Below are 27,548 nucleotides of genomic sequence, written 5' to 3'. Positions count from 1 at the left end.
ATGGAGCTGAAAACTTCATTCTTTGGGGATGCTTTTCTGTAAAGGGGACAGGACGACTGCACCGTATTGAGGGGAGGATGGATGGGGCCAAGTATCGTGAGATCTTGGCCAACGACCTCCTTCCCTCAGTAAGAGCATTGAAGATGGGTCGTGGCTGGGTCTTCCAGCATGACAACGACCTGAAACACACTGCCAGGGCAACTAAGGAGTGGCTCCGTAAGAAGTATCTCAAGGTCCTAGAGTGGCCTAGCCAGTCTCCAGACCTGAACCCAATAGAAAATCTTTGGAGGGAGCTGAAAGTCCGTATTGCCCAGCGACAGCCCCGAAACCTAAAGGATCTTTAGAAGGTCTGTATGGAGGAGTGGGCCAAAATCCCTGCTGCAGTGTGTGCAAACCTGGTCAAGAACTACAGGAAACGTATGGTCTCTGTAATTGCAAATAAAGGTTTCTGTGCCAAATATTAAGTTCTGCTCTTCTGATGTTTCAAATACTTAGTCATGCAATAAAATGCAAATTAATTACTTAAAAATCATACAATGTGATTTTATGGATTTTTGTTTTAGATTCCATCATGCACAGTTGAAGAGTACCTATGATAAAAATTACAGACCTCTACATGCTTTGTAAGTGGGCAAATCTGCAAAATCGGCAGTGTAGCAAATACTTGTTCTCCCCACTGTATTTGTACGAGGTGGCTAATTTGTTCCAATTTGTACGACCTCACTCATATAAATTTGTATGATTTGTCTAAACTGCAGTGACGGGTAGATTTAGGGGCGGGGTTAGGAGTAGGTCATTCGTACGAGATCTTACGAATTGGGCAACTCGTCAAATATGTACAATTTAGTAAAAATATTACAAATTCGTACGAGTGAGGTCATACAAATTCGTATGAATTAGCCACCTCATAAAATACGTACAAATTGCTGTGAGATCAGGTTGATCCTTCAGCCCTATGCTTGCTAGAGACATGTATGTATTTTGTAGGATACTTGTTTGATGTTTTATTATCAACATAAGACCATCACTGGAACCTTTAGTTATCACCCTGCATTTCCAACATGAAGTGCACTCAAAAAGAGAAAAACATCCCACTCAATCAACTCACAATATGTTATTGAATGTGACACATCTTGTCAGCTTCTCAGAATCATTTTACACAAGAATTTAACACTGCGTTGGCATTCAAGTCACCTATCTAGCAGGACACAACTTTGCCTTCATCATTCTGTATTTATTAAAATACAGACCCAGCACAGTTTGAGTTAGAGTTTAGAGATATGAATCACCAATCCGTTTAGTGCCAGTGAGAGACTGCAGAGTAGAGCTCCTGCTTGCCAGAGCAGACGACTTGTACCGGAGAGAGTTAATTAGTGCAAATGCACAGTTGTGTTATTGGGCCACTGCTGGCAATGAGAAGCATCATTGACACAAACTCCGAAGCACTGCTCATTTGAAATGACGGTGTGTTAACGTTCACTGAATTGAACATGTTATGCCATTTTCTGTGTTTTTTCTAAAGGTGGGTAAATGCCAGTTCAGCCACAATCCTCCTTCAGGCCAAATTCCAATTGTTGCTCCCTGTCTTCCAAAGTCTAATAGTCCAAAGCCTAAAGTCAAAATCTAGACCTCAAAGACACAAGTAATGACAAAGCTGTCATTTCTTGGAATGACATTTAATTTATTATTCCCATGACATTATCTTACAGATGAAAGTATGTTTGGCTCTACCAAAATAAGAGTGAATAAAAAGCATCTTAAACATGTATGAACAATCAAGTGCATGTTATTTGTTATTACTTACATTACAAAGTATGAATACATAAATACAATTCAAAATTTTACACTTTAAATAGATTGAAAAAAAAAACATTATTGCATGTCCACACTACAGCTGAGCAAGTCCAAACTTACTCTACCCTACTAACAGCACAGAAAAAAACAGGATGTCTTCACCTAAAGTGGTGAACACTGCTAAATCCATTAAGAGATGCAATAGCTCAATCACATGCTGTGTTTCTGCACCAAATAATCATGTCAATTTGCATTTTTAAAAAACATTATTTTGAATAATTCTGAAGTTTCATGTACATTTTGCTTAGTCAGTTTAAGTTTGCTCAAGGATATTTCCCCTAGTTCTTCATAAATAAAACCCTTGGAATACTTGCTGGGTAGCATAACTATAAAAAAATATGCTAATTATACTTATTACTAATTGAAAAGGGCATTAACATTCTAATTTGACTCAAGGTTATGCTTAATTTCAGCCAACTGCTGAATGGGCTCAACTGCTGATAAATCACAGTGCGGTGAGGCATGTTCATCTGCGGGGACAGGATGCGGGGACACAGTGGATGTATAAAGAATGGGATAAAAGTAAAAAGTAAAGTAAAAAGTCTTGCTATCTTTGAGTTGACACTGCAACACACAGATATTAAACAAACATAAATCACTAATCGACAGGAACTTTGGCTGCGAGGAGAACCTAAACATTAGAAAGCAGTTCACAGCACAATTGGAGGGGTCTTGTAGGACATTTCATGTCAGAACTCTTTTCTTTCTTATTCTCCTTTCCCCTCTAATTCCGACCAGAGCTAGCTGGTTGGTCCAGGGTGGTGCTGAAGGTCCTGGCTGTGAAACAGAGGGTGTAGTAGGGGGTGGATCTGCAGAGTGCTGGCAGCAGCAGCAACAGCAGCAGCAGCAGCAGCAGCCATGGGCATTGGACTGAGCATCGCAGGGAGCAGAGAAGTGGGAGGCAGGGGGTGGAGAGTCAATCCAGGAACATGATGGTGAGGGTGAACTGGGTGGAAGGATGAGGCTGGGATCAGGTGGAGGGGTTGAGCTGCCAACACAGTAGCAGGCGGCACTGGAAAAAAGGCAGCAGGAATTGGACGGGCAAATTGGGGCTGAGAGAGGGTGGGATGAAGGGGTGGTAGCAGGGCAACAGGCGAAGAGTGTGGAGCAATAGAAGAGGGTGGAGAAGAGGGCTGGAGTATGCTGTATGGTAGACAGGCTGAAAGTGTAGTCTGGTCGGGCGGCTCTGGAGTTGGTACTGGTAAATGGGTCATGTCCACAGATACTTGCTCTTGAAAGTGCTGCCGCTGCTGCATGTGCTGCTGGGCCTGCAGTTGAAGCAATTTGTACTTCTCAATCTCATCGTCGGTGAAGGTTATTGGCTGCTCAGAAAGGGGAGGGGTGGTGCATTTTGGGCAGTGATTCCCTGCAATTTCTGCATTGTCCGCTTGGTCTCTGATGTTAAGTTTTTGGGACAAAGTCTTGTCTGGATCCAGAGCTAAAGCAGAACGCATTTCTGTTGATCTATTCTCCTTGGCAATTTCAAGACAAGCATGGGATCTGCTGGGATTTTGCCCATCTGTGTGTTGTAAGTGTTCTAGAGTCTTACTGTTAATTTGAGGTATAATTTGTTGATTTGATGGGACAATTGAAGAAGTTTGAACCTGGTTACTAATACTGGCACTTGCATCTTTATTAATCCCTATTTTTCTCGCACCTTTCTTAATAGAGGGTAATTTACCAATTAGCGGAAGTGAGAGAATGACATTTGCTTTCTTCACTTTAGGATCCTTCTCAACCAACTGGTCTGTTGGTATGGGGTTAGATTTGTGTGTAACTTCTTCCTTTCCTAGACCTGACTGTAAGGAATTAGGTTGAGCTGTATGGTTACTTGTAGCTAATGGGGGTGAGTGACTCCTCTTTCTAAGAGGAGAATGGGATGATTTGGTCTTGACCAATCTCTCGTATGGCCACCCAGAATGACTGCAATGTTTTTGGCTCTGTCCAGTTGGAGGTGACCTAATATGGGAATTAGACAACCAGTCCGAACTAAGATCAGAGATGCTAATGCTACTAGAGGAACTGGGGCTACGAATGGACACTGGCTTGTTATACCACCTGTCTTCACTTCTTTCTGGACTTGACCAAGGAAATTCTTCCCTCTCCCGGTACCTTCTACCTACAGGGCTAAGTCTTTCATCCCACCAATCCCTGACATCATCTTGAGGTTCAGGACGGTCATAGACTCTATAAAACAACTGCCTGCCTGTATGTTGAAATCTGTGCTCTCTGTGTTTATTTTCCTCAACAATTTTTTTGTGCCTTCTGATGCTGTATCTCTCTTGCTGCTCTGTACTGTTATAAATTGTTGAATATTTCCGTTTATTGTGGATGTAAGAGTCTGTGTAATCCCAACTGTCCCCTGTATGTTCAAAATCTCTGCATGGACTATAACTGTAGTGAGGAACATTGTAAGAGGAACTTCTAATGCAAGACCTGGGCTGACTGTGCCCCTTTCTCGAAGGGTATAGATAGTTTGATCTTGGTGAGGTGGAGCATCTCCCCATGTCATACACAGGCCATTCTCCATCTGAAGTCAAGTCTGACAGGCCACTCCATGACCCAGATTTGTCACTGGTGGGAGTTGAGACAGCATCCCTTTTTGACTCATAGGTGTTGTCATACCAGCGATAATTATCTTCTCTTCCTGTTGTGTTGTGAACAGAATATGGCAAAGGCCTCCGCCTTACCAAGCGCAGCGCAGACACAAGCCCCCTCATCGTTTGACATTTCTTCCTTTTACGTACCGGGGCGGAAAGCGTGCTTACAACAATGCTTTTGAGGCTGTGCTCTGGGGTGTCACTTTCATTTGAAGTCTCATCTCTCACTGATCTTTTCCTCTTCCCCAGCTTGTGCCTCCTCTCAGTGCAGGCTTGCTTGTTTTGTGACATGTCGGTTGGAGTGCATTGGAATTCAAAGTGTCCTCCAGCTTCTGTATGCGAGGTGGTTTTGAATGTGCATCCCGCTTGCCGGATCCTGACAGCATCTAATTTATGCCTACGTTTTTTTCCCTTTCTCTTGTGGTTGGGTTTCTTTGGTTTTAAAATGCCTAATTTATCTCCTGGAACGTCCTGTGTTTGTGGCCTAGCTCTGTCATTCTGGCCTGCAAGCTTGTCAACAACATCTGTCCCCTCAGCCTTTGTGCTTTCGTCTTTGCCCTCTTTGTGTTTTAAATAGAAGTAGAGAGGGTTACTGCTGTAAGATATGTGTGGCTCGTCAGAAGTGTACTGCACCAGCTCAAAAGGCCATTTTGTCACACTTCCGTCCTTGCTGACTACATTAAGGAAAGAACCTGTATTTTCATCCTTGCACAGTCTGTGTATGTTATACTCATCTGTCTCTTTTTCTGATATACTGTCCTTCCCATTCTGCATAATACCCTGTTCGCTGCTTTTCTGTGTATGGTGATGTGAGCCTTTGTGTATTTGGAGTTGGCCTTGGTCCATGGTACCCTGTCCATCTGTGTAAACAGTAGGGCCAGGGCACTTGAGGCATTCTCTCTCCTCTGATCCCCCATAAGCCCCCTCTGCCCTGGGCCTCTGCCCCCCATCAAGCAATCTGTCATCTGAACCAGCTGGCTTCCAGTCTGCTCCAGGACTGTGTGTGTCAGGACACCCCAGCTTCTCTGGCTGACTTGTGCTGTAGTTTGCCTGAATTTCAGGGCACTCCACATGTTTTGCTTGTGCTTCCATTTGAGGTGTTTGAGAGTCTCCATCCGCCCAGCCCAAAGTTGGTGGATCATGGGACAGATCATGGTCATCATTATTTGGGGATCTGGCTGTGCTCGAGCAAGACCAAAGGGCCTCCAGGGCGAGTCTGTGCTTGTGGCGCTGGAGCTCTTGATAGTCACTGGCCTCCTCTAGTCCATCACTAAACACAGACGCACAGGAGTCAAGCTTTAATTGAGCTCGTCTGGAAAAACAGAATGAGACTCCTGCCCTGGGGCTCCGGTGTCCTGCAGAGGATTTTGTCAGTAAGGGGTGTTTTTTGTGGCATGGCTGCTGATGTGTGGGCATACGAGTGGAGGACAAGCCCTTCAATGAGGTGCTTGTAGAAATAGGAGTTGAGTTTTGAACCAAGGATGCTGTTGGTTTCGTGTCAAACTTGCTACTGCCAGAAGAGAGGATTTGAATTGGATCCCTATCCTTGTTTGTAGACCTTAACTTCGGACCTTTCCTGTCATCACTGTTGGCAAGAACAGAAGACAGCGTTGTAATTAGGCAGTGCGTCTGAGCTAAAAGATTTATCTGTCTTTAAATCTTATATACTGTATAGTGCATGCATTATATAAAGAATTATCACATTAAAAGTTTATAATGATTTACCGGTCTCTTTGCTGTTTGAGTTGTGCAAGATGATGCAGTCGTTTCAGAGCTCTTTTTTGCTTTTTATCATCTTTCCAGGACTTGGAGGAGACATTACGTGCAAATTCTCTCTGTTTCAACTCTTTCAGCCTCTGTAAGACAAAACAGGTAGATGAGAACGAGAGATAAGAAGTACTGAAAACCTAAGGCTTTCCATGAAAACGGCATTTGTTTGGCTTGGATAAAGGACTTAAAGAAGGTTTAGTCAGGAGGAAAGGAAACATCAATCCAGGTTTAACCTGGGGTTCAATTGAGGCAGAGCAATCCAAAACAGCCTTGCAACACATTTGATTTAAAAAAGAAACAAAAACATCTCTTTCTAATGCTTCTGTTAATAGAGACAGTACCAGTCAATCAATTTCCCACATAAAAGGCTCCTCTGAAAAGGCATAGACCACACCGATGGATGCCTGTCTATTTATCACTTTATCCCTTTAGGGCAGAGGAGAAAAACATTGGAACAAAGTAAACATAAAATCAGCAAATTCAAAATACAATCACAAAACAATAAAAGTGTCAGTGGCGCCTGAAATTGTTCAGGAGACATGAATGGAAAGTCACATGAACACAGCCAAACACTTTTGACTTCACTCAGCAGGGAAATATAAGAGAAAGCCATCTTTGTCTTGACTCGTGAGAGGCAATGAAAATGTAACTCACTGCATCTCCTCTCTCCCCCAGTACACAGGTGACGTATGTGTTTAATATGGTCTGGTAATAAAACACAATCACACATAAATGTAAGGAAAAAACACGGTTGTCTTTAATTGATATTAGCCAAAATGCGGAAATGAGCTATCACTGGTGTGTCACAAACTCAAAGCACCTTAGTTTTACAGAAACTCTTTTATTTTTGTGATCACATGCATGCACAAACCATACCAAGATTTTGTTGGTGGTGTGAAGGGAGTGCAAAGAGGAGGACAGTTCCCCTCTGCTGCATGGTGACTAGCACTGACAGGGGCAAAAAAAAATAAAGTATCTGTGAGACGTTAGAAAGCTAACTCCCAACAGAGGCTACTGACTTTACACAGCAAAACACACTAACGATGCCTGCTTCAAGGGAGCTACACAGAAGAGTTTTCAGAGTATACACACACCAGAGGAACCATAAAAATTTCAGCGTATACTCGCATAAAAACCTCCACCTTCCAAAAACAACATTGATATGGTGGATGAGCAAACTCAGATTCAAATTAACAAAACATTTTCAGAAAATCTATTTAAAAACTGCTAATTGAGTAAATGGACTGCATTTATATAGCGCTTTTAACAGACCTACGGCCATCCAAAGTGCTTTACATTTTGCCTCACGTTATCCCATTCACACACTCATTCACACACCGACGGCGGTGTCAGCCATGCAAGGCGCCATCCAGCTCGTCGGGAGCAGCTGGGGTTAGGTGTCTTGCTCATGGACACCTCGACACTTGATCAGGTGGAACCGGGGATCGAACCACCAACCTTCCGGTTTGTAGACAACCGACATGAACCACTGAGCCACTGCCGCCCTTTCATTTATAAACAGATTGCTGATATGATGTCAAACTATTAGTACATCATTTCTCTATTCATTATCATGAAGAGAGATTCTAAACAGAATAGTTGAGATTCATTTTGTGGCATGGCATCACAAATTAACATACATGTAAATATAAAAGTATTGCAAATAGGGGAGAAAAAGGCACTCAGAGAGAATGAGGAAAATAATAGAGACCAGATTTACCTTGTCTTCAGATTCTGACTCTGATTCTGCTTATCAACACAAAGGCAGAATGTGAGTGCTGTTTCATTCGAAAAAAAGCATAATAATACCACAGACCTGGTACAAAACCTACATAGAGAGCAGCATCGCTGCATAATGACTACATAAGAAGCTGCCTTTCTTAAGTGTGTTGTTACATTCGCGCAAGACCCAGATCAGTGGAATGCACATTCACATGTAAAATATGAATAAAATATCATTTTAGTTATGTGCTGCACTATCTTGATCTATACTTTTCAGTGAATGAAATTCATTATTTAAAATCATTATTATTTAATAATTATTTAAAATCATTTACGTATGTCTTGGATTTATTTTCCATTAAGCTTGCTATTAGAGATGCCACCCATAGGAAAGAAAAAAACAAAAATGTTTCTGTAACATCAAATGGAAACATTTGCTTGAGTCTCCTGCTTCTCACACTTGTCTCCTGAGACAAAAACTTTAACACTCTCACAATGATCTCCTCAAAAGTTTAGAAGTGATCTCAACAACATCACACACTGTGTTCATATTTTTCTCCTTAGCTTAAGACTCTGGTGGTCTCACTGGTCACACTTCACTGATCAGGGAGTGGATCAATTGCAGAATCTTTCCAGTGCACTGAAACGTTCGCTCCCTAAAAAGTCCCACAATGCAACGCAAAACCCAGGGTGCATCGATGCTCACTATGTTCCCATAAGGGAAGTTCTGAAGTGCGAAACTTAAATCATGTGAGACATCTCATGACACATAATGACTGATAACGACACACATTTATAATTTATTAACGGAATTGAATGAATTGCTGCACGTATATGTCACAAGCAAAATATTTATCACAATGTACTTTAAATTACATTACAAGTAATGTCAGAAAGATATCCGCTCTGCTATTGTTCATAGATACCATTAATGATGTTGTACAATGAGGACGTTGTCACATCGCCGCAAATAGTCATTAGTGTCCCTAAGTGTGCGTCCAGTCCAGCGTCCTTAACTGTCCTTGACAGGGCCTGAATTCGTGTGTACGATATACTGATTCATGAGCTCGGGAGCTAGGGAACTGATTGAGATGCACCCATAGAAAATGTGCAGAGCGGGGGATCCCCAGGACTAGGATTAAGAACCACTGTAATAGGGGAAATCATGACCTATATTTACACACATGCAAAATGGGTTGTACAAGACAAAATTGCCAATGCTAAACAAACAAACAAAAAGATTATGCAACAACAATGAAGAACTGGTACACTAGTGTTACTTTTGATAAAAAAGAAAGTATCTCTTATACTAAACATCTTACACTTATCTAGCTCATTTCTAGTGTGTTTAGCTTGTTATACCTTAATATTCTGAAATGTATAATGGTATTTAAATGATCAGTATTTATAATATTAGGCGTATTAAACAAATAATTTAACATGTTTCTCCTAAAATAAAACTAAAGACATCTGAAGACAATGCTGATACCTAAAAAAGACATATAAGAGAATGAGCCCACTTAGTATCCTGAGCTTAGAGAAACCTCTGTCAGAGTTTCCCTTCTCTGTCTCCTGTTCCCTTCTCGTCTGTCCCATTGTTTCCTGTTTCTCCTCCTACTGTCCTGTCCATTAAAGGTGAAAACCCCCAATGTCATAAACAATCCAAATAAAAGAGCAACCTCTGCAAGACAATAAAGAGAACTCTCTTTTCACAGCCCATTCTCATTTTGGACTTCTTTCTCTCAGAACTTTCTCATGTCTCATTTGTGTCTAAATTTATTTCTCCTTAGGAATTTTAGGAGAAACATTTGAGACATTGTTGATACTAAAATTAGAGATATTTGAGAATCTCAACTTAGTCTCCTGAGCTTAAAAAAAGCAACATCTGAGCATTAAAATATTCCTATAATGGAGTCTTGAAAGAGATGAATAAATAACAAACAATAAAGAGATGTTCTTTCTTCCACCACATTCTCAGTTTTGACTCTTTTTGTGTTTATTTCTATTTCTTCTAAGAAATTTTGGGAGAAACATCGGACATGTTATTGATACTACAATGAGAGATATATGAGAATCACAACTAAGTCTCCTGAGCTTAGGAAAAACAACTACTGAGCAATACATTTTTAGAAATATGCTAAATTCTGTTTAAAAAAAACCCCCACCAGGTCAGCCTCTAATTTTAACCAAGTGCTACTTTAGAAAGCACTACTCGCTCTCTCTCTCTCTCTTTCTCCATCAATCATTTTTACAGCCTGGAAACACAATGATGGTTTTGACAGAATGAGATGTTTATGGTATAAAATAATTCCATGACTGATATGATTGATAAGGCACATTAAAGTATTTGCCGCTAATGTTGATGAGCATGTCTAAACGCTCTACTCATAATTAGCTTTGGATATTCTCATATTCATGATGCCTTAGATTTCGCCCTTCAGAAGATAATTTGAAATTTCAATGAAACATCTGCCTCATGAATAATCGACAGATAAGAAAGAACAAAAGAATATCTGAACCTATATTTTAAACTGTCAAAAAGAACTCATGCCCTCTGATAATTCTAACTTTGAAAGAATCAAAAACATTTAACATAAAGATGCAAAAGGACCCTCTAATTTTTCAAACCTCATTTTTGTTATACAGTCCTTGTTGAATAAAGTACTACAGTTGTTCCTGTGACATGGACTGCAACCCACAAACACACATTTTAACCCTGAGTTGTGTTGGGATTAATGAGAATTGGAGGTGATGAGAGGCTCTAATTGATCTCCGACCTCCAATCCATTAAATCAATTCGGTTGTGTGCTAATGATCAAAGACTGACAGATTAATCAATGTGAAAGAACAGAGGTTTGTCTGCATGTAATGTGTAAGGATAGACCCTTTAGTGTATTATTGGCTTGTGTGTCTTTTCAATGTGATGTAAAAAAAAAAGCCCATTAAGAGACTTTTATAAACCTTTAGCTGCGGTAGCTATTCGTAATCTTAATTCAGGAGTAATGCAGCATCTTGCATCTCATACAGCATAGGTCCCTTTGATATCTGCATCTCAACTACTCTGAGATTCACCAGCTGAGATAACAGACCTCAAAGGCTTTTACATTGCTACTAAAAATCCTAATGTTAATAGACCTTAAAGGAATCCCATTAATACGTGCAGGGTAAAGAGCCTATATCAGAGGATATAAAGGCACTATAGTGGAAACTAAGACCGATGTGCATGGCATTTTAAAGACAATAAAATGCTGTGAACTGCACACAGCATAAGGTTTTCATTAGTTCTTTTTTTCATGGTTAACCCTCTGTAAAAAATCTAAAACTGGATGTGTTTATAGGTGCTGGCCTGGTGAGATCACACCAAACGAGCGAATGAACAAACAAAGAAATACAGAGGAAATACATTTACATAAATTACATACTTTTTATGTAAATGTTTGTTACACAAATGATTGTTTTACAATTTGCAGCGCTATTTCTCTGCCACAAGTTATATAGCATCCATAAAGCAAGTGTTAAGTTAATTTAAAAGGGATGTTTTCAATTGATCATGACAGCATTAATTCATCAAATGATGATTGAATGATGGAGAACAACGTTATCCAGACGTGCCATGAAGTCAAGAATACTTTCAGAATTTTTTTTTAAGTATCTGAATCACAGTGGTGAAGGGTTCCAGTGGAGCACAGCAAAATATGACCTGCAAATTGGAGAATTCATAGTTTTCAGTCACGTGGCTGGCGCAGAGACCTGAAGGGGCAAAACATCAATTGAACTGCAGGACAGGCTTGTCAATTTTCCATCTCAAAGGAAGAAAAACAACAATATGTGAACAAAAGGCAAGTTTTGTGCACTTGTGGTCAATATACAGCTACTGCTGCAGTATTTCAATCACTAAAAACAGTGGGACATTCTAAAACCATAAATGTGAAAAAACACTAAGTGTCTTAATGTTAAAACAGTGATGTTAAAAGATCAAATTCAGTACACACCTTATTGATGATGCATACTATACAGGCGAGCAGATGAGCCCAGAATATGAACGATGATTATGCGTTTTCTTTATAATAGCTTTTCTATGGAAAAATGCTTAACCAGAAATTGCACATTGCATTCATATTCAGGGTTCATCTGCTCGAATGTATATTGCATTATCCATAAGATGTATACTGAATTTGATCTTTTAATATCACTGTCTCGCTACATGGTAAAAACGAATGGCAGTCAATGGAGGAAAGTGTTGTTTTGCTCTCCAAGTGGGCGTTCCTATAAGGGTGTGAAGTGATGTCACATGAAAAAAAATAATAGCACGATGAAAAAGCAGTTTAGCAGAGAATTTTTTGCCATTTTTGGCATTGTTTTCACGATTCCTTTAGTGAATTGGGGGCTAGAAGTTTCCATTTGTCTGTCTCTTCAAAACTCGTATATATTAAAGGATTAGTTCACCCAAAAATTTAAATTCTGTCATTATTCACCCTCATGTCGTTCCAAACCTATAAGACCTTCGTTCATCTTCTGAACACAAATTAAGATATTTTTGATGAAATCCAAGAGCTCCATAGACAGCAATATAATTAACACTTTCAAGGCCCAGATAGGTAGTAAAAACATTGTTAAAATAGTCCATGACTCCAGTGGTTCAACCTTAATTTTATGAAGCAACGAGAATACTTTTTGTGCGAAAAACAAACAAAAATAACGACTTCATTCAACAATTTCGTTCTAGCCTGTGCCAGTCTCCTACGCAGTTTACGTTGTAAAAACAGTGCAGCTCCCGCGTCATCATCACACACATGCGCCGTGGTGTTCACGTGAACAGCTAGCCTAGAAATCTAGACGCACCCTAGTGGCAGCAAATCTACCAGGGAAGTCTAGCAACTCTCGGTTGGCTTGCGAGCTGGAAAAACCAAACTCTGGTCAGGCCAATCACATCGTGTATAGAGTCGGTGGGCGGGCTTAACACAATTGCAGAGTTGCCGCGGTTCCGCGTGCTACTCGTAAACAAAGAAGCTGGCGAACAGCGGCCTTCCGAATCGGCTTTGGCCATGACTCTGACTTGGAGTTAAGCTTGGAGTTGACTTGGAGTTAAGCTTTTCTTTGAGAAAAGAACAAAGAACGGCACTGAAGTCATTCTTAAGAAAGGAAGATGTGTTCAGAGTTTTGCCGACCGGATACGGCGAAAGTTTAATCTATCAGCTAGCTCCGCTTCACCTTCTTCATTGCTCTGGTTAGTTGTAGCGCTATCCTATTGCGTGCAGAGGAAATTTGAAAGACAACCGTTTATCCCGCCCCTCGGATTGAGCCTTGTCAATGGTGAGTTCCCAGACCCAACATCTTGATGTGGTTTCTGGCTTGTCAGGCTAGTGAACAGCATCAGCTGCCGCAGAACTCGAAAGCACTGCACTGTTTACAATGTGAACAGCGTAGGAGATTGGAACAGGCTATAAAGAAATTGTTGAATAAAGTCGTTATTCTTGTTTGTTTTTGCGCACAAGTATTCTCGTCGCTTCATTAAATTAAGGTTGAATCACTGGAGTCACCAATGAGGAGCAAACCTCCATGCCAGCTAGATAATGCCTTAATATACTGTCCTGCCTAGAGTTTCTGCCAACTTCCACATTATATCATAACCTTGAGCAAACACACTCTTGTGAAAAACAGTCTGAGTCATGATCACACCAAAAACATATCTGAGTCATGATCACACCACTTTACTTTGCCAAAAAAATTAGTAAGTCTATACAAAAACAACATATGACTATCAAACTGCATTCTATCACATTACACACACACACACACACACACACACACACACACACACACACACACACACACACACACACACACACACACACACACACACACACACACACACACACACACACACACACACACACACACACACACACACACACACACACACACACACACACACACACACACACACACACACACACACACACACACACACACACACACACACACCACACACACACTAACCAATGATTCATACACAAATGCAGGTGCAATGGTAGTGTGAAATCTGGTCTGACAGCTCACACTGACTGTGAGCTCGGCCTCTGTGTAGATATTAGCAGATTTGCCATTTTAGCACTGGGACATGAGCAGGCTGTTCCCTAATTGGCTGAAACATCTCTGTCCACCTCACAGAGCCCAGACATGTAGGTGTCACCTTGTAACATTTCACCAGGAACAGGCCTTCAAAGAGCTGGATTTCTGTCTGCTACTTTTTTGCACAAATTTGAAAAGTCATTGTGGTTCATCTGCTCCCTTCAGTTTGGGTCATGCAGACAGCTGTCATCTTTACAAGCTTCAGTGCCAATCATGGCTGCCCTGATCAATCGTGTAACATTAAATGCAGATCTTCCAACAAAAGGGATAGTTAAATTCATTGTTTACACGCTTGGACAACAGCAAGAGATTATGCTATATTATTGTAGAATATCTGTGACATGATTTTAATAATCACAGAGTAGAAAACTATTGTTTACTCTTCAGTTCAGTTGAGCTGGCTTTGTTGATTATACTGATTAGTTTGGAAACTGTTCACGTCTGGTGTTAACACATTGTAGCTGTTGGTTGTTTATGGTTGCCAAAAAACATTGCCACTTGCCACATTAATTCAGAATTCATTTGATGTGTGTTCACAGTGTCACAGTTATTCATATTTTTGATTTCAGCATCTTCAAAAGTGGCTCATCCAACTGAAACTGACCTATTTATTATGAATAATTCTATCATTTGTTTTCATCCATCCAGTTCCAATAAATAAAAGAAAAAAATAAATTATCATGTATTTAATTTACTGGATTAGCCAAAAATTGCTGTGCAATATATAAAACAATTTAGGTTGAATATACAGCAAAATTACCATATTGTAAAAATTATGGAAGCACATTATAATATATAAACATGAATACATTTCACAACACTGTAAAATATAATCTGTAGCTAATCCCAAAATGAATATCCATTCAGATAATTTTTTTAGCAGCCATTACTTCAGTCTTCAGTGTCACATGATATTTATGACATGATATATGTCACAATAGGCTAGTTCGACTTCATGCAGCGCTGCACAGACCGATCGGCGGCTGACTTGAAGCAGTACATGCCGGTTACACTGCAAAAAAAAAAGCAAGTTGCATTTACTAGGTAAGTAAAATTACATTAGATATTTTTGGAAAATATACAATAAGTCAAAAAAAACATTTTTTGCGGTGTAGAAATTTTATCCGACTTGAGACAGCGGCAGCGCCGATGCCACATGACTGTGACATATGCCATAAAAGTACCATGAGAGCGATTCGAGAGCAGCCAGCTGGTGCATTTTGCGCAGCTTCTCCAGAGCGGCTACACGAGCGCTGATGATGACACAGCTGTTCCACGATTGGCCGGATTCACCGCATGACAACGAGCATGTGTGTTTCGTGTTTATTCGGACACCTTCAGCTCCACTAATGCTTGCAAATCCTTTTTTATAATAGTAAAACCTCCTTTCATGTAGTCGCGATGTTATATTGTGTCATGTTCATCAAAATAAAACTGATAAAAATCGTAGACCCCATTGATAGTGTAGGCTTACGTTGAACTCTATAATTGTACAAGATGCTGTATTAAGCAGTAAATAAAGTATTACATGACAATGTCTCTGAAACATCTGTGTATTTGACAAATATTGCTTTTATTTCACTTCAGCTGTGACAAAGTATGCAAACACAGCGCGAGAGTGTCCCTACGGGAAGCAACTCTCGCCGATCGGTTACATCCAGCCGCAGCCGATGTCGAACACACCTAGTATGTGTGTGTGCGTGTGTATGATTATAACTTAAAAGCATATATAAAGCATATATATAAAATTCTAAAAAAAAAAATTATAAAATAAAGCTAATTTTAGTCTGCCTGAACACTAATACATTTCATAACACAAATGTAATCTTTAGCAAATCTCAAAATGAATATCCATTTTTTATACTGTTCATTATAATGTTGTGATGCAATTTGTGGCATTTAAATTTATTGATTTTATTCTAAGTGTGTTATTTTATAAAACAGTTTTTTACACAAAATAGTATAGAATCAGCATTTATTAAAATCGGTATTAACATACAAAATTAGTACTGGCATCTGAAAATAAACACTTTGGTCATACCACTACAGGTAATGCCATTTTTGAAACAAATTGTAAAAATGGGCTTTTTGTGCCAATTTACAAATAGCATATCTGCTATAAAATCCAGTTTGTCGAGTTAACCGGAAACACCTGCGTATGCATACGACTGCGAGGATATGTGTGTGTGAGGTCCTTCTGCATGCTCTAGTTCCTCTATTTTAATCTGCCGTATTGTGACAGGCCTCTCTGGACCTCCTGAGCACAGGTGAGCAACATTAGTCAGCCTGCCTCCCAGTCTAGAACCTGACACAACAAACAGGTGGGATTGCCTCTCTCTCTTTTACACACACACACACACACACACACACACACACACACACACACACACACACACACACACACACACACACACACACACACACACACACACACACACACACACACACACACACACACACACACACACACGAGAAAAAGCATCAAGCGGCACTAAGAAACAGAGTGAATATTCCCTGCATAATGAAGCATTGAAACGGAATAGACTGCGCACCTGTGTCTCTGCGTCTGCGTATATGTGTGCGAGTTGTCTAACACCGTTCCATCTGTCTGTTCTTCCCCTCAGGTATAGCTGGTCCTCTGATGCTTTCAAAATGAGTCATATCTTCCCCTCTCCCTTTCTAACTCGGTTTCTTTTTTTAACACTGTGCTCTCTTGTACCTTTATCGGGATGTGGCAGGTGGAGATGAATAGAGCCTCAGCTGGGCTGCAGAGACCCTGGAGAGCTCCAGGCGTTTGACAAGGGCAGAAGACAATAAGAGCCTACTCATCCTGGCAGTCTACAGAGAGAGCAGCGCACTGCTTTCTCATTCTCCCACTCGTTCAACATAGTGCACTGCACTGTGAAACAGGCAGTCCCCTTCTCTGGATCTTCCTGCAGCCCACGGAAGAACTTCTTTACTTTGTCTTTGTCATTGAGCGGGGTCAGTTTGCTAACACTATCCTCCTCCTTCTCCTCCTGGGGAAGACCAAGAGAGACAGCTTATTCTCCAAGGGGTGTCAACAACAGAATCATTGAAAGAATGAGTGATAAATGCATTCTTGTGTAGTTTTAAAAAGTTTGCACAGCGTCTTAAAATACTCAAAAATATGCCTGTACTATTAAAATGTTGGAAATTAAATAAAAAAAAAAGTAAAAAACAGCAAAGAACGGCATTTATTTGAAATAATAACAAGTCTTCACTTTGATTAATTTAATGCATCCTTGCTGGAAAAAAAATCTTTCAAAAAGAAAAAAGAAACTTACTGACCCACAACTTTTGAAAGGTAATGAATATAATTTTGTTTGAATATGGTTTGATAGTTCTGATATGGCCACCACTTTGCAAAAATCGGACCCACTTTATATTAGGTGGCCTTAACTACTATGTACTAACATTTTAATTAATCATTTGATAAAATGCACTTATTGTGTTATACTTACTTACATTTTTACATTGTACTTACATTTTTAAAAATACCTGCATGTAATTAAGTCTGTAATTAATTTCTGTAGTTACATTTGTAATTACACAGTTGACACTTCCCTTACACCTAACCCTACCCTTAAACTTATCCATACCACCACACCTGTCCCTAACCCTACCCGTATCCCACCTCAATATCAGCAAAGGTGTTTTGCAGTACAATTTGAGCACAGTAAGTACATTGTACTTATTTTTTGATGTAAGTACATAGTAGTTAAGGCCACCTAATATAAAGTGGGGCCCAAAAATCTATTATTACATGAATCTAAATTGTATTATTCCTGTCTGGATAAACAAACTCCACCTTGTGAATTAAAAGGTCAAAGGACAAGTTCCTCCATCCACAAGCTTTGTTGTTCCTGGAGCAACATTCCCCAACCCTTCAAATTAGTGAGCTCTGATTGGTTGGTAGGAATGTTGCTCCAGCAACAACAAAGTAAGCTGATCCAGGAAATTGTGCAAATCACACAGAGCATAAAGAAATCAATGTCAAAGACCATTCTCTCGATTATGTGCACTAGTAAGGCTGTTTGCCATAGTAGAAAAGATTTTACTCAGCATTCAGTGTGCGTTAGTAAAGGGTTCTACTTATTTAACCATGTAACAAAGACAGATAGCATGCCACTTTGCCCATTAAACATTACTAATGGCTGTGCATTAACTCTGCTCTACCGTGTGGCATCAATTCAGCACGTTCTCGCGTCTCCAAATCCATGGCTGCCGAATGAAAAACCTGCCACCTATATTACGCCACCTTCAGCGCAAACACTCTCCACTGGGAGTCTGCGCCAATCACACTCAGCCTAATCTCATCACCGCTTATTCTGTGGCCAACTGCAGTTGGTGCAGAGAGGCAGTGATAAGCCTCAGGCATTTACTTGAAAAGAAAATGAAAAACTCCCTCTCTTTCTCCCTCTCTCTCCACGCGAACCATCTCTATGGACAGTTTTGTGCAGAGCGAGAGCGTTTTGCTCAGAAGGACATTTAATAAAATTCCTGGAAATATGATACAACCCCACGCATGAGAAGCACCTATAACAATTTGGAATTCAAACTAAAGATTACAGACTACCAGCTGAAACAATGTCTCTCCCGCAAACCTTTTCCTGACAGCCGTGAGCGAAGGAACTATAATCCTCGGCTGAGGTTTGGAGGCTGGTGTTTCTACTTAACTTTGATTATAAACTGTCACTCTCATTCAACCCAGGAGGAAAACATCAACTTGTGGATTATCCTCAACCCAATCTACACGTTCACAGGCAGATAATCCACCAAAGACACTTCCAATATCCTCTGACGTCTGATGCACACCGTGCATGGGGCTCATGTGTTGAGTGTTATAGCATTGGGCCGCAGGCAAAAAGCTGTCTGCTAAAACTCCTTTAGACCCTCTTCAGCAGTTCCTAAGATGACAGGCTGTCAGGTTAGGTGATCTGTAACATTTGTGCGTTGCGTATATGTTTGAATGCTGTAATGAGTCCGTGTGTAAGGTGCCTGAGAGGATCAGGAAAGGAGACCCTTTGAAGCCTAGAGGATGTGAGTGTATGAGAGGGAGGAGAAGAGATTTGGAACCGGATATTGCAGGAAGGTGCAGTAAGGAGCTTTCAGGGGAAGCTTTCATCCAAACAGAAGCTGTTTCTCCCATGCAGTCCACACATACACACAGGCTAAAAGATGATTATTTTGAGTAGGGGAGACTGGAGTGTTGTAACACATTTTCTTTCAACACCGGTTGTCTCGAACTTTAATATAATATACACAAATTGATCTGCTTCAAATTAAAGTAGTTTATAAATGTACAACTTAACTGTGTAACTCAACATCAAATACATTGTGCTGTTAAAACCTACCCCACCGGCAGAATGGGTTGCGATAAAAAACCCTGTCTCGGTTATGTATGTAACCCTCGTTCCCTAAAGAAGGGAACAGAGACAGTGTGTGTGTGTGTGATGTAAATATATCTAGTAATAGAACACATTGGTTATATAAGCGCTGTATGTATTTCTATGTCGTTTTTTTAATCAAAAGTGGATATTGACTTGCTGGTCGATGCAGAGAGCCCCTAGCAAAGATTCTATTATTGTCTTATCAGATACTTGCAATGCGGCTTCGAGTAATGACTGGAACATCTAAAGTGGCTGTTTACATAACAGAACAGCTCTCAATACCCCCAGGCTTTTAAAAGTTCATGAAGAATCGTACAAATTCCTCCATCTGCTGCAAATGAAGTTTTGTGCAATTATTTGTCTGAGTTTATCCCCTTGTCCTTGTATAACTGTTATCCATTCATTCATTTCAGGCTGCTGACTCACTGCTTTTGGCTGAAAAAGCAGACACCACTTTTTCCTTTTCCATTTTTTTTTCTTCTCAAAACACTTTCTGAGTGTGAAGCCACACAGGAATCGTTCTTAGAAGGACAAATGAACTGTTTGTGCAGCGTTAAAAATACAATCTCTTCATCTTCTCCCAGAGCTGCCCCCCACCCCCACACTGCTAAATGCCCTGAGGATAGACCTTACACTCACACACCCGCACACATCCCTCAGCTATTTTTTAAACATTAAGCAGCCTGCTGCGCTTTTTATAGAAACACAGACATGACTAGGCTTGGACGGATTGAATCCTTCCTCTGCACCCCCCAGTGACTATGGGTTATGAAATATGGATTATCTCCAAGCTCATATCTGTAGGTCTCTATCATTTGAAATCCACCTCAGCCATGGGAGTCAAGCAGGGGATTCCCTTCAGATTCAACCCTTAGTCTCTAACTGTTCAAAAAAGTTATCTTGACACTTCCCCCGAATATTTGCCTCTTTCTCTCTCTCTCTCTCTCTCTCAAATTCTAATTCACATGTGCTTTATTTGCATGACTTGTATAGATTATATAAGCAATGAACAAATAATAAAGTCAATAAATCAATAAGTAAACGAATTCATGAATACATTATTATAAACAAGAAATAACAAGAAAATAATTACAGTTTGATCTCTTTCATACAGCTCAGGTATTCTTCTGGTTTATAATCTCTTTTCAGGTGTAAATAGAGTTCCATCTTCTTTTGTAATTTAGTGGCATCTTTCCAATAGACAATGAAATTTTGTAATTGTATAATTTGGTTGAGCCAGATTGTGCCATGCTGGTTTGGGTATAGTTTCAGTACCCTCATGTTATGTTGACAGTCATCCTAAATTGCCATCATTCATTTAAATTCCAATCCAGGTCTTGAAAGTGAGTTTTAATGTAAGAAAGAAGAAATCATATAACACATTTTAAAAAAATAAATTAAAAAAAACATTTGTCGATATAAACTTGGTGTTGGCTTGACAAAACCATGTTCAAAACAAATGCATGGCTTTAAATGACAGACAGACAGTTAGATACTTTTGAATGCGACTAGTATTCTTTCTTGTAATGTTGTTTCTGTTAGGGTTCACGCAAACAGAAATCATAAAAACTAAATTGAATATTTTGAAGTTGAGAGTGTCTCAAGTTCAATTCCTTGAACATATTCATGTTTTATATCTAGGCTCTCACATATATAACCCTAAGGAAAAGTAATGTAACATTTTACTTCAATGTTTTTTTCAAGCTATTAAATTGCCTTAGGCTCTTTTAGACCCCTAAACACAACATGAGGGTTAACTCCATGTCTTTGATTCTCTCGTTCTTTACGCTGGCTGTAATCTCATGCCTCACCTCTTCCTTTCCCTCCTCTTTTTATTGAAGTGAGGGCCGCTGGTTAATTTGCATAGCTCTCTAGGAAAGGTTTTGTGGCTCTTGAAGATTAATTAAATCAAACCTCTCATCCATGTTTGGTGCACGTCAATGCATTGCATGCAGTGCGCACACACACGCACACACACACACACGCACGCGCACACACACACACACACACACACACACACACACACACACACACACACACACACACACACACACACACACACACACACACACACACACACACACACACACACACACACACACACACACACACACACACACACACACACACACACACACACACACACACACACACACACACACACACGCAAAAACACTAAGTGACTGGGGATTCTGTGGGTTGTAAAATATACAAGATTGTTCCTCAGGACCAGGGAACACAGCCAGGCTGCGTGTTTTTAGTGCGATATGCGAACCGGCTGGCTTGAGGTAACACCAAACTGCCTAAAACCGTCAAACTCACAGCATTTACACCATCGACTATACATAACTCTGTCTAATGAAACAGATGCCTGCAGGAAGAGTTCAACAGACTCTTTCATTGCTTATGCAGCATCCTCAAATCAACTAACATCTCTCATGGGAGGGTAGAGAAGTCAGTTCATAGACCAACAACATTATTTTGCTCTGTTCAGTATAGAGTTGGTCAGTATAAAAGGTAGCCCTACAACACCAAAATTATAAAGCACTACAATTTCAATATTTAGCTCTTTTTTATATCTAAACAATGTAAAAATTCACTGATGCATGATTTGAAAAAGAAAATGAATTACAATGTGTTACAGACCACCACCGCCGTTTTTGATAATTTTCATAAAAAATGTATGGCCCCCCAGAATATTTTGTTGTATGAATATCTTAACATGCAATATATCAAAAGAAAGAACAGACCCTCTGCTTTTAAACAAAAGATTCTAGCTTCCTCCATTCTCTTTTAATCAACACTTGAATATAGGCAAGTTTCATAAAACAGCAACATTTTGAACAAAAAAGCTGAGAAAATCATGTTTTTGTCAAAGACTACATCCAGATCGGATTCAGAACGATGATCAAAACATAGAGGGAGTAGATCGAATTCATCAACACCCCCAAAGCTTGTGCAGTCCTATAGCTTGTCCTGGGTCAACATTTCATTCAGTAACGGCAAATATTAGGGGTGTAACGATACGCTCGTATCACGATTCGATATAAATCGCGATATTGAACTCACCATACAATATGTATCCCGATATTTTAAGGCAAAATAAAGACTTTTTATTTTTACTTTTTAATTATTATTAAAATTATTAGTGTATTATTATCAGGACCCACACATATTCCCCCATTGCATTATTATACATTATATTCAACATTATATATAGTCGTATAATGTAATGTCACTGAAACTCTCCCGGTGCTCGCTATGTCCCGCCTCTCCTGCTATTAATGCACTATACATATAAGAATAAACCATCTAAAATGCTTTGAATAATCATACTACTAAAACTAAATGGGATCTGGTGATTTAAATGATGTTTGCGCTTTCACTAAGGGGTGTCGCTTTAAATGATGTTTGCGCTTTGACTTTGAGGACTTTTGACGTGTTAAAATGACCACTCTCAAACTGTAAATGTTTAGGTCATCAAAGAATTTTAATTCTGCATTTACTCACTCCGTTGTTGTTTTCGCGCGTCACGCAATCATTTGAACGTCTGTGTTTACTACAGTATGTGCGTCGTGTTAAATATATTCATCATATAAAGCAGTGTTTCTCAAACTTTTTCTGCCATTCCCCACTCTGGAGGTAGGGAAGGGTTCCGAGCCCCACCTGTCCCCAATCGCCCCAACAAATTTTTTCCAAACTATCAGTATCAGTATTTATGATGGCCGATAAATTAATATTTGACAAAATTATAAAAATGGATGAAACACCGCTCAACCACATTATGAGTGTTGGTGTTTCATAGTTTTAATACATTTTATTTATCAGAACTTTAATATATTTTTATGTTCCTCTGTTCTGTTTTGACCATAATGCAGTTTAAAAATAAACTTGTTTGTTTTATCACATTATTTTAGAGAGGCTGAGGGATCATGAATAACTACAAATAACTAATGTAAGGGAAATCTATATGCGTTGTGTTTATATATATATATATATATATATATATATATATATATATATATATATATATATATATATATATATATATATATATATATATATATATATCAGTGATGCGCGGGTCAATGTATAAACAACCCGCACCCGACCGACGTTTTCAACTAACCCGCCCGCAACTCGGACCGCAAAAAAAAAGGAGAAAATATTGTACCCGACCCGCTTCCTGACCCGCATTTTTTAAAAGTAGTAAATGCTCATCGTAGCTCATTGGGCCATTGAGAAAATGTTTCAGGCCCTGGCGTGGTGCGCTCAGAGGTGCAGCAGCGAGAGCAGGAAGTTCTTGAGGCGGCCCATCATTTTCCATTTCAGCTCCAGATGCATATTATTGATGAACGCGATGTTTATGTTTCGACCCGGCTTGAAGAATTCATCAGCCCACATTTGGAAAACATTTGGAAAAGTGTGAAAGCCCTTAGGAGCGCAAACTGTTATTTTTCTGAATGCTGTATAGTGTTATGTAATACAGGCTTGATTTATTCATTTATTTCGTTAAATTTTCTTAACAATTAAAGCTGCAAGCAGCATTTAGCGGGGTTCAAGCCTTTAAGGCCTTTAAGCACACAAGCATCAAAATACATTAAGTTTTATTTAGCAAGATTTTAAACACTGAAATAATAGATGGAAAACTTAAATTACAGGCAATTTACCATAGGAAACATATGGTTTTTAACAGTTATAGCGCCACCTATGGTCCGATCTCTGTAAAGCTTTGCATGCTTGTTAAGGATCTAATGTCACACATGCCCACCAATTTTCGTGAAGTTTTGAGTTGTCCCTTAGAATTTATAGGCTTTTGAGTGTATTTTGCCACGTCTCTTTTCTAAATGACCCTGTTATAGCCATCCAAATGCAAAAGTTCAACTTTCTTTTGATAATTATTGATCGAGAGAGTCCAGAGAATTGTCCTAGACTGGTTTGGTTCCAATCGGGCAAAAAAACAGGGACTAGTTTGCAAAATTAGGTTTTTAACATAGTGGTGAATATTTAATGAACGATTTGATTGACAGCAATGATTCTAGAGGCAAAGTTGTTCAGTATGAGGAGATCTATCAAATGATATCAATATTGTGGGAATATGTGAAACATGACGTGATTACAGAGCCATAAAACTCGTTAGCGCCTGCTAGTGGCCAATTTCTTTAAATTCTTATAGACCTCTAGGGCCATGAGTCAAACATGCCCATCAAGTTTTGTTCCGATCGGCCTCCGTTAACCTTGTCTAATAGGTTCTCAAATTTCATTGGCCAATAGCGGCCATGTTTTTTGAGTTACACCATATTCCTCATAGACATGCATGGTACCTTGGACCAAGACACTGCATACCAACTTTCAAGTCAATCGGACTAGCAGTCGGGTGGTTATAGCCCTTTTCATGTTTCCTTCATGTTATAGCGCCACCAAGTGTTCAATCCTCACAATTATTTTTACTGTGACCAAAGACTGAGCCCATGCACATGTGTACAAAGTTTGGTGAAGATATCTCATTTCGTTCTTGAGTTATAGCCCTTTTAGTAAAATAGGCTCTGAAACAGGCTTCAAACCAGTTGTTCCATTATGCATGCTTACACACACACACACACACACACACACACACACACACACACACACACACACACACACACACACACACACACACACACACACACATTTTTTTTAATGCTATGGTCTATAATCATTTCACATAGATCTTTGTAACTATTAATCAGATTATTAAAAGTGTATTCAGAAACATTGGACTACACACAAATTATGTTGTAGATACAGACATTATAACTATATGATGTTGTAGTAAACATAACAAAATTCCTGCAAGTCTCCTTCAAGATTCACATTTCTCAATGTGACACAATTGTCAGTAGTAATACTTAATAGATTAATTTTGACTACATGTGATGTACGTTTTTAAATAGTGATTTTTTTAAAGTCTAAATATGACTTATAGATAAAATTTTTTGTGTGTAGTACAATAAAATGAACAGCGGGGGGCAGCAAACGACCACTTATTGGCTTATTATAACCAAGACTAAGCCCATACACATGTGTACCAAGTTTGGTGAAGATATCTCATTTTGTTCTTGAGTTATAGCCATTTTAGTAAAATAGGCTCCTCCCACAACATTCGTTTAACATATTAGTTTTGTTCATCATGGACTCACCTTTCTAATGATACAAGACACTTGAGTCTACGACATACGGTTTAGGAGTTATGAGCAGTTAAATATGACTTAGAGATCAATTATTTTGTGTGTAGTACAATAAAATGAACAGCGGGGGGCAGCAAACGACCACTTATTGGCTTAATATACCATTATTTTGATATGAACTCTGTAATTTTCACCTTTTTAACTGTTATAGAGGCAAATATTGTCCGATCTGTCTGAAATTTTTCATGCTTGTTAAGAGGCATAGGATACATGTACTGACTTGTTTTTAAGTAGATCTGAGCATTCATTGAATAGATATAGGCATTTGGAGACACTTGGTCAAGGCCACATCTTGAAATTACCCTGTTATAACCATTCAGATGCAAAAGTTTAACTTTTTTTTATAATTATTGCTCTAAAGAGTCCAGAGAATTGTACTGCACTGGTTTGGTTCTGATCAGGTCGAAAAATCTATTACTAGTTTGCAAAAAGAGGTTTTTAACATAATCGTTAATATTTAATGAACGATTTGATTGACAGTATTGGTTCTTGAGGCAAAGTTGTTTAGCATGAGGAGATCTATCATAATATATGCATATTATGTGGATGTTTTTAACCCCACCTGATTACAGAGATGGAAAATACCATTTACAGCCAATACAGGCAATTCATCATAGGGAATACATGGTTTTCAAAGCTTTTTAACAGTTATAGCGCCACCTATGGTCCAATCTCCATGAAACTTTGCACACTTCTTCAGCATGTTATGTCACATATACATAACAATTTTAGTGACGTTTTGAGTTTTCCATTAAGATTTATAGGCTATTGAGTGTATTTTGCTACATCCCTCTTCTAAATGACACTGTTATAGCCATCTAAATGCAAAAGTTGGACTTTTTTTTGATAATTATTGATCTAGAGAGTCCAAAGAATTGTCCTAGACTGGTTTGGTTCTGATCGGGCAAAAAACCAGGGACTAGTTCGCAAAAGTAGGTTTTTAACATAATTGCAAATATTTAATGAACGGTTTGATTGACAGCAATGCTTCTAGAGGCAAAGTTGTTCAGCATGAGGAGACCTATAATATGATGTGTATATTTGGTTGATGTGTGCAACACCACGTGATTAAAGAGCCATAAAACTCGTTAGCGCCAACTAGTGGCTGATTTCTTTCAAAATTCTTACAGACCTCTAGGGCCATGAGTCAAAGATGCCCACCAAGTTTCATTCCGATCGGCCTCCGTTAACCTTGTCTTAGAGGTGCTCAAACTTCATTAGCCGATAGCAGCCATGTTTTTTGAGATACGCCAATGTCCTCATAGACATATATGTTAGCTTGGACCAAGACACGGCATACCAATTTTCAAGTCAATCGGACTAGCGGTCGGGTGGTTATAGCCATTTTCATATTTTTTTGGTGTTATAGCGCCACCAAGTGGTCAATCGTCGCGATTTTTTTATCGTGACCAAAGACTTAGCCCACACACATGTGTACCAAGTTTGGTAAAGATATCTCATTTTGTTCTTGAGTTATAGCCATTTAAGTAAAATAGGCTCCTCCCACAACATTCGTTTTCCGCCCCTTTGCAACCTTGAAGTGAAATTTATACTTTTTTTCGATAATTATTGATATTCAGACTCCAGAGAACATTTCTGCACTGGTTTGGTTCCGATCGGGCAAAAATCCAGGGACTAGTTCGCAAAAGTAGTTTTTTGACAAAATTCAAAATGGCGGAAAATCTATTATGACGGAAATGAAATCGGAGATATACGTTTTTTTCGTCAGGGACTCACCTTTCCAATGATATAAGACACTTGAGTCTACGACATACGGTTTAGGAGTTATGAGCAGTTTCGCGCAATTGATTGCTATAGCGCCACCTATAGGC

The 27,548-nt window shown here is 39.3% G+C and overlaps 1 protein-coding gene across 2 annotated transcripts in view; it reads right to left on the bottom strand.

Moving 5' to 3' along the window:
• Positions 1–1,666: 1,666 nt before the first annotated feature.
• The window catches only part of znf804b (zinc finger protein 804B), a gene marked incomplete at its 5' end in the record, with an annotated part of 148,300 nt that continues 122,418 nt past the window's right edge, over positions 1,667–27,548 (bottom strand). For both annotated transcript variants that reach the window (XM_079838003.1, XM_079838004.1), the window contains 2 exons: positions 1,667–6,039; positions 6,180–6,310. In XM_079838003.1, coding sequence (XP_079694129.1) covers positions 2,595–6,039; positions 6,180–6,310 — 3,576 coding nt within the window. In that variant the 3' untranslated portion in view covers positions 1,667–2,594. The remainder of the gene's footprint in view (positions 6,040–6,179; positions 6,311–27,548) is intronic.

The sequence above is a fragment of the Gobio gobio genome, assembly GCF_949357685.1.
Source record: "Gobio gobio genome assembly, chromosome: 15".
NCBI classification, from domain to species: Eukaryota; Metazoa; Chordata; class Actinopteri; order Cypriniformes; family Gobionidae; genus Gobio; species Gobio gobio.
The sequence above is the reverse complement of the archived record's forward strand: the minus strand, read 5'-3'. Positions and strand labels throughout refer to the sequence as shown.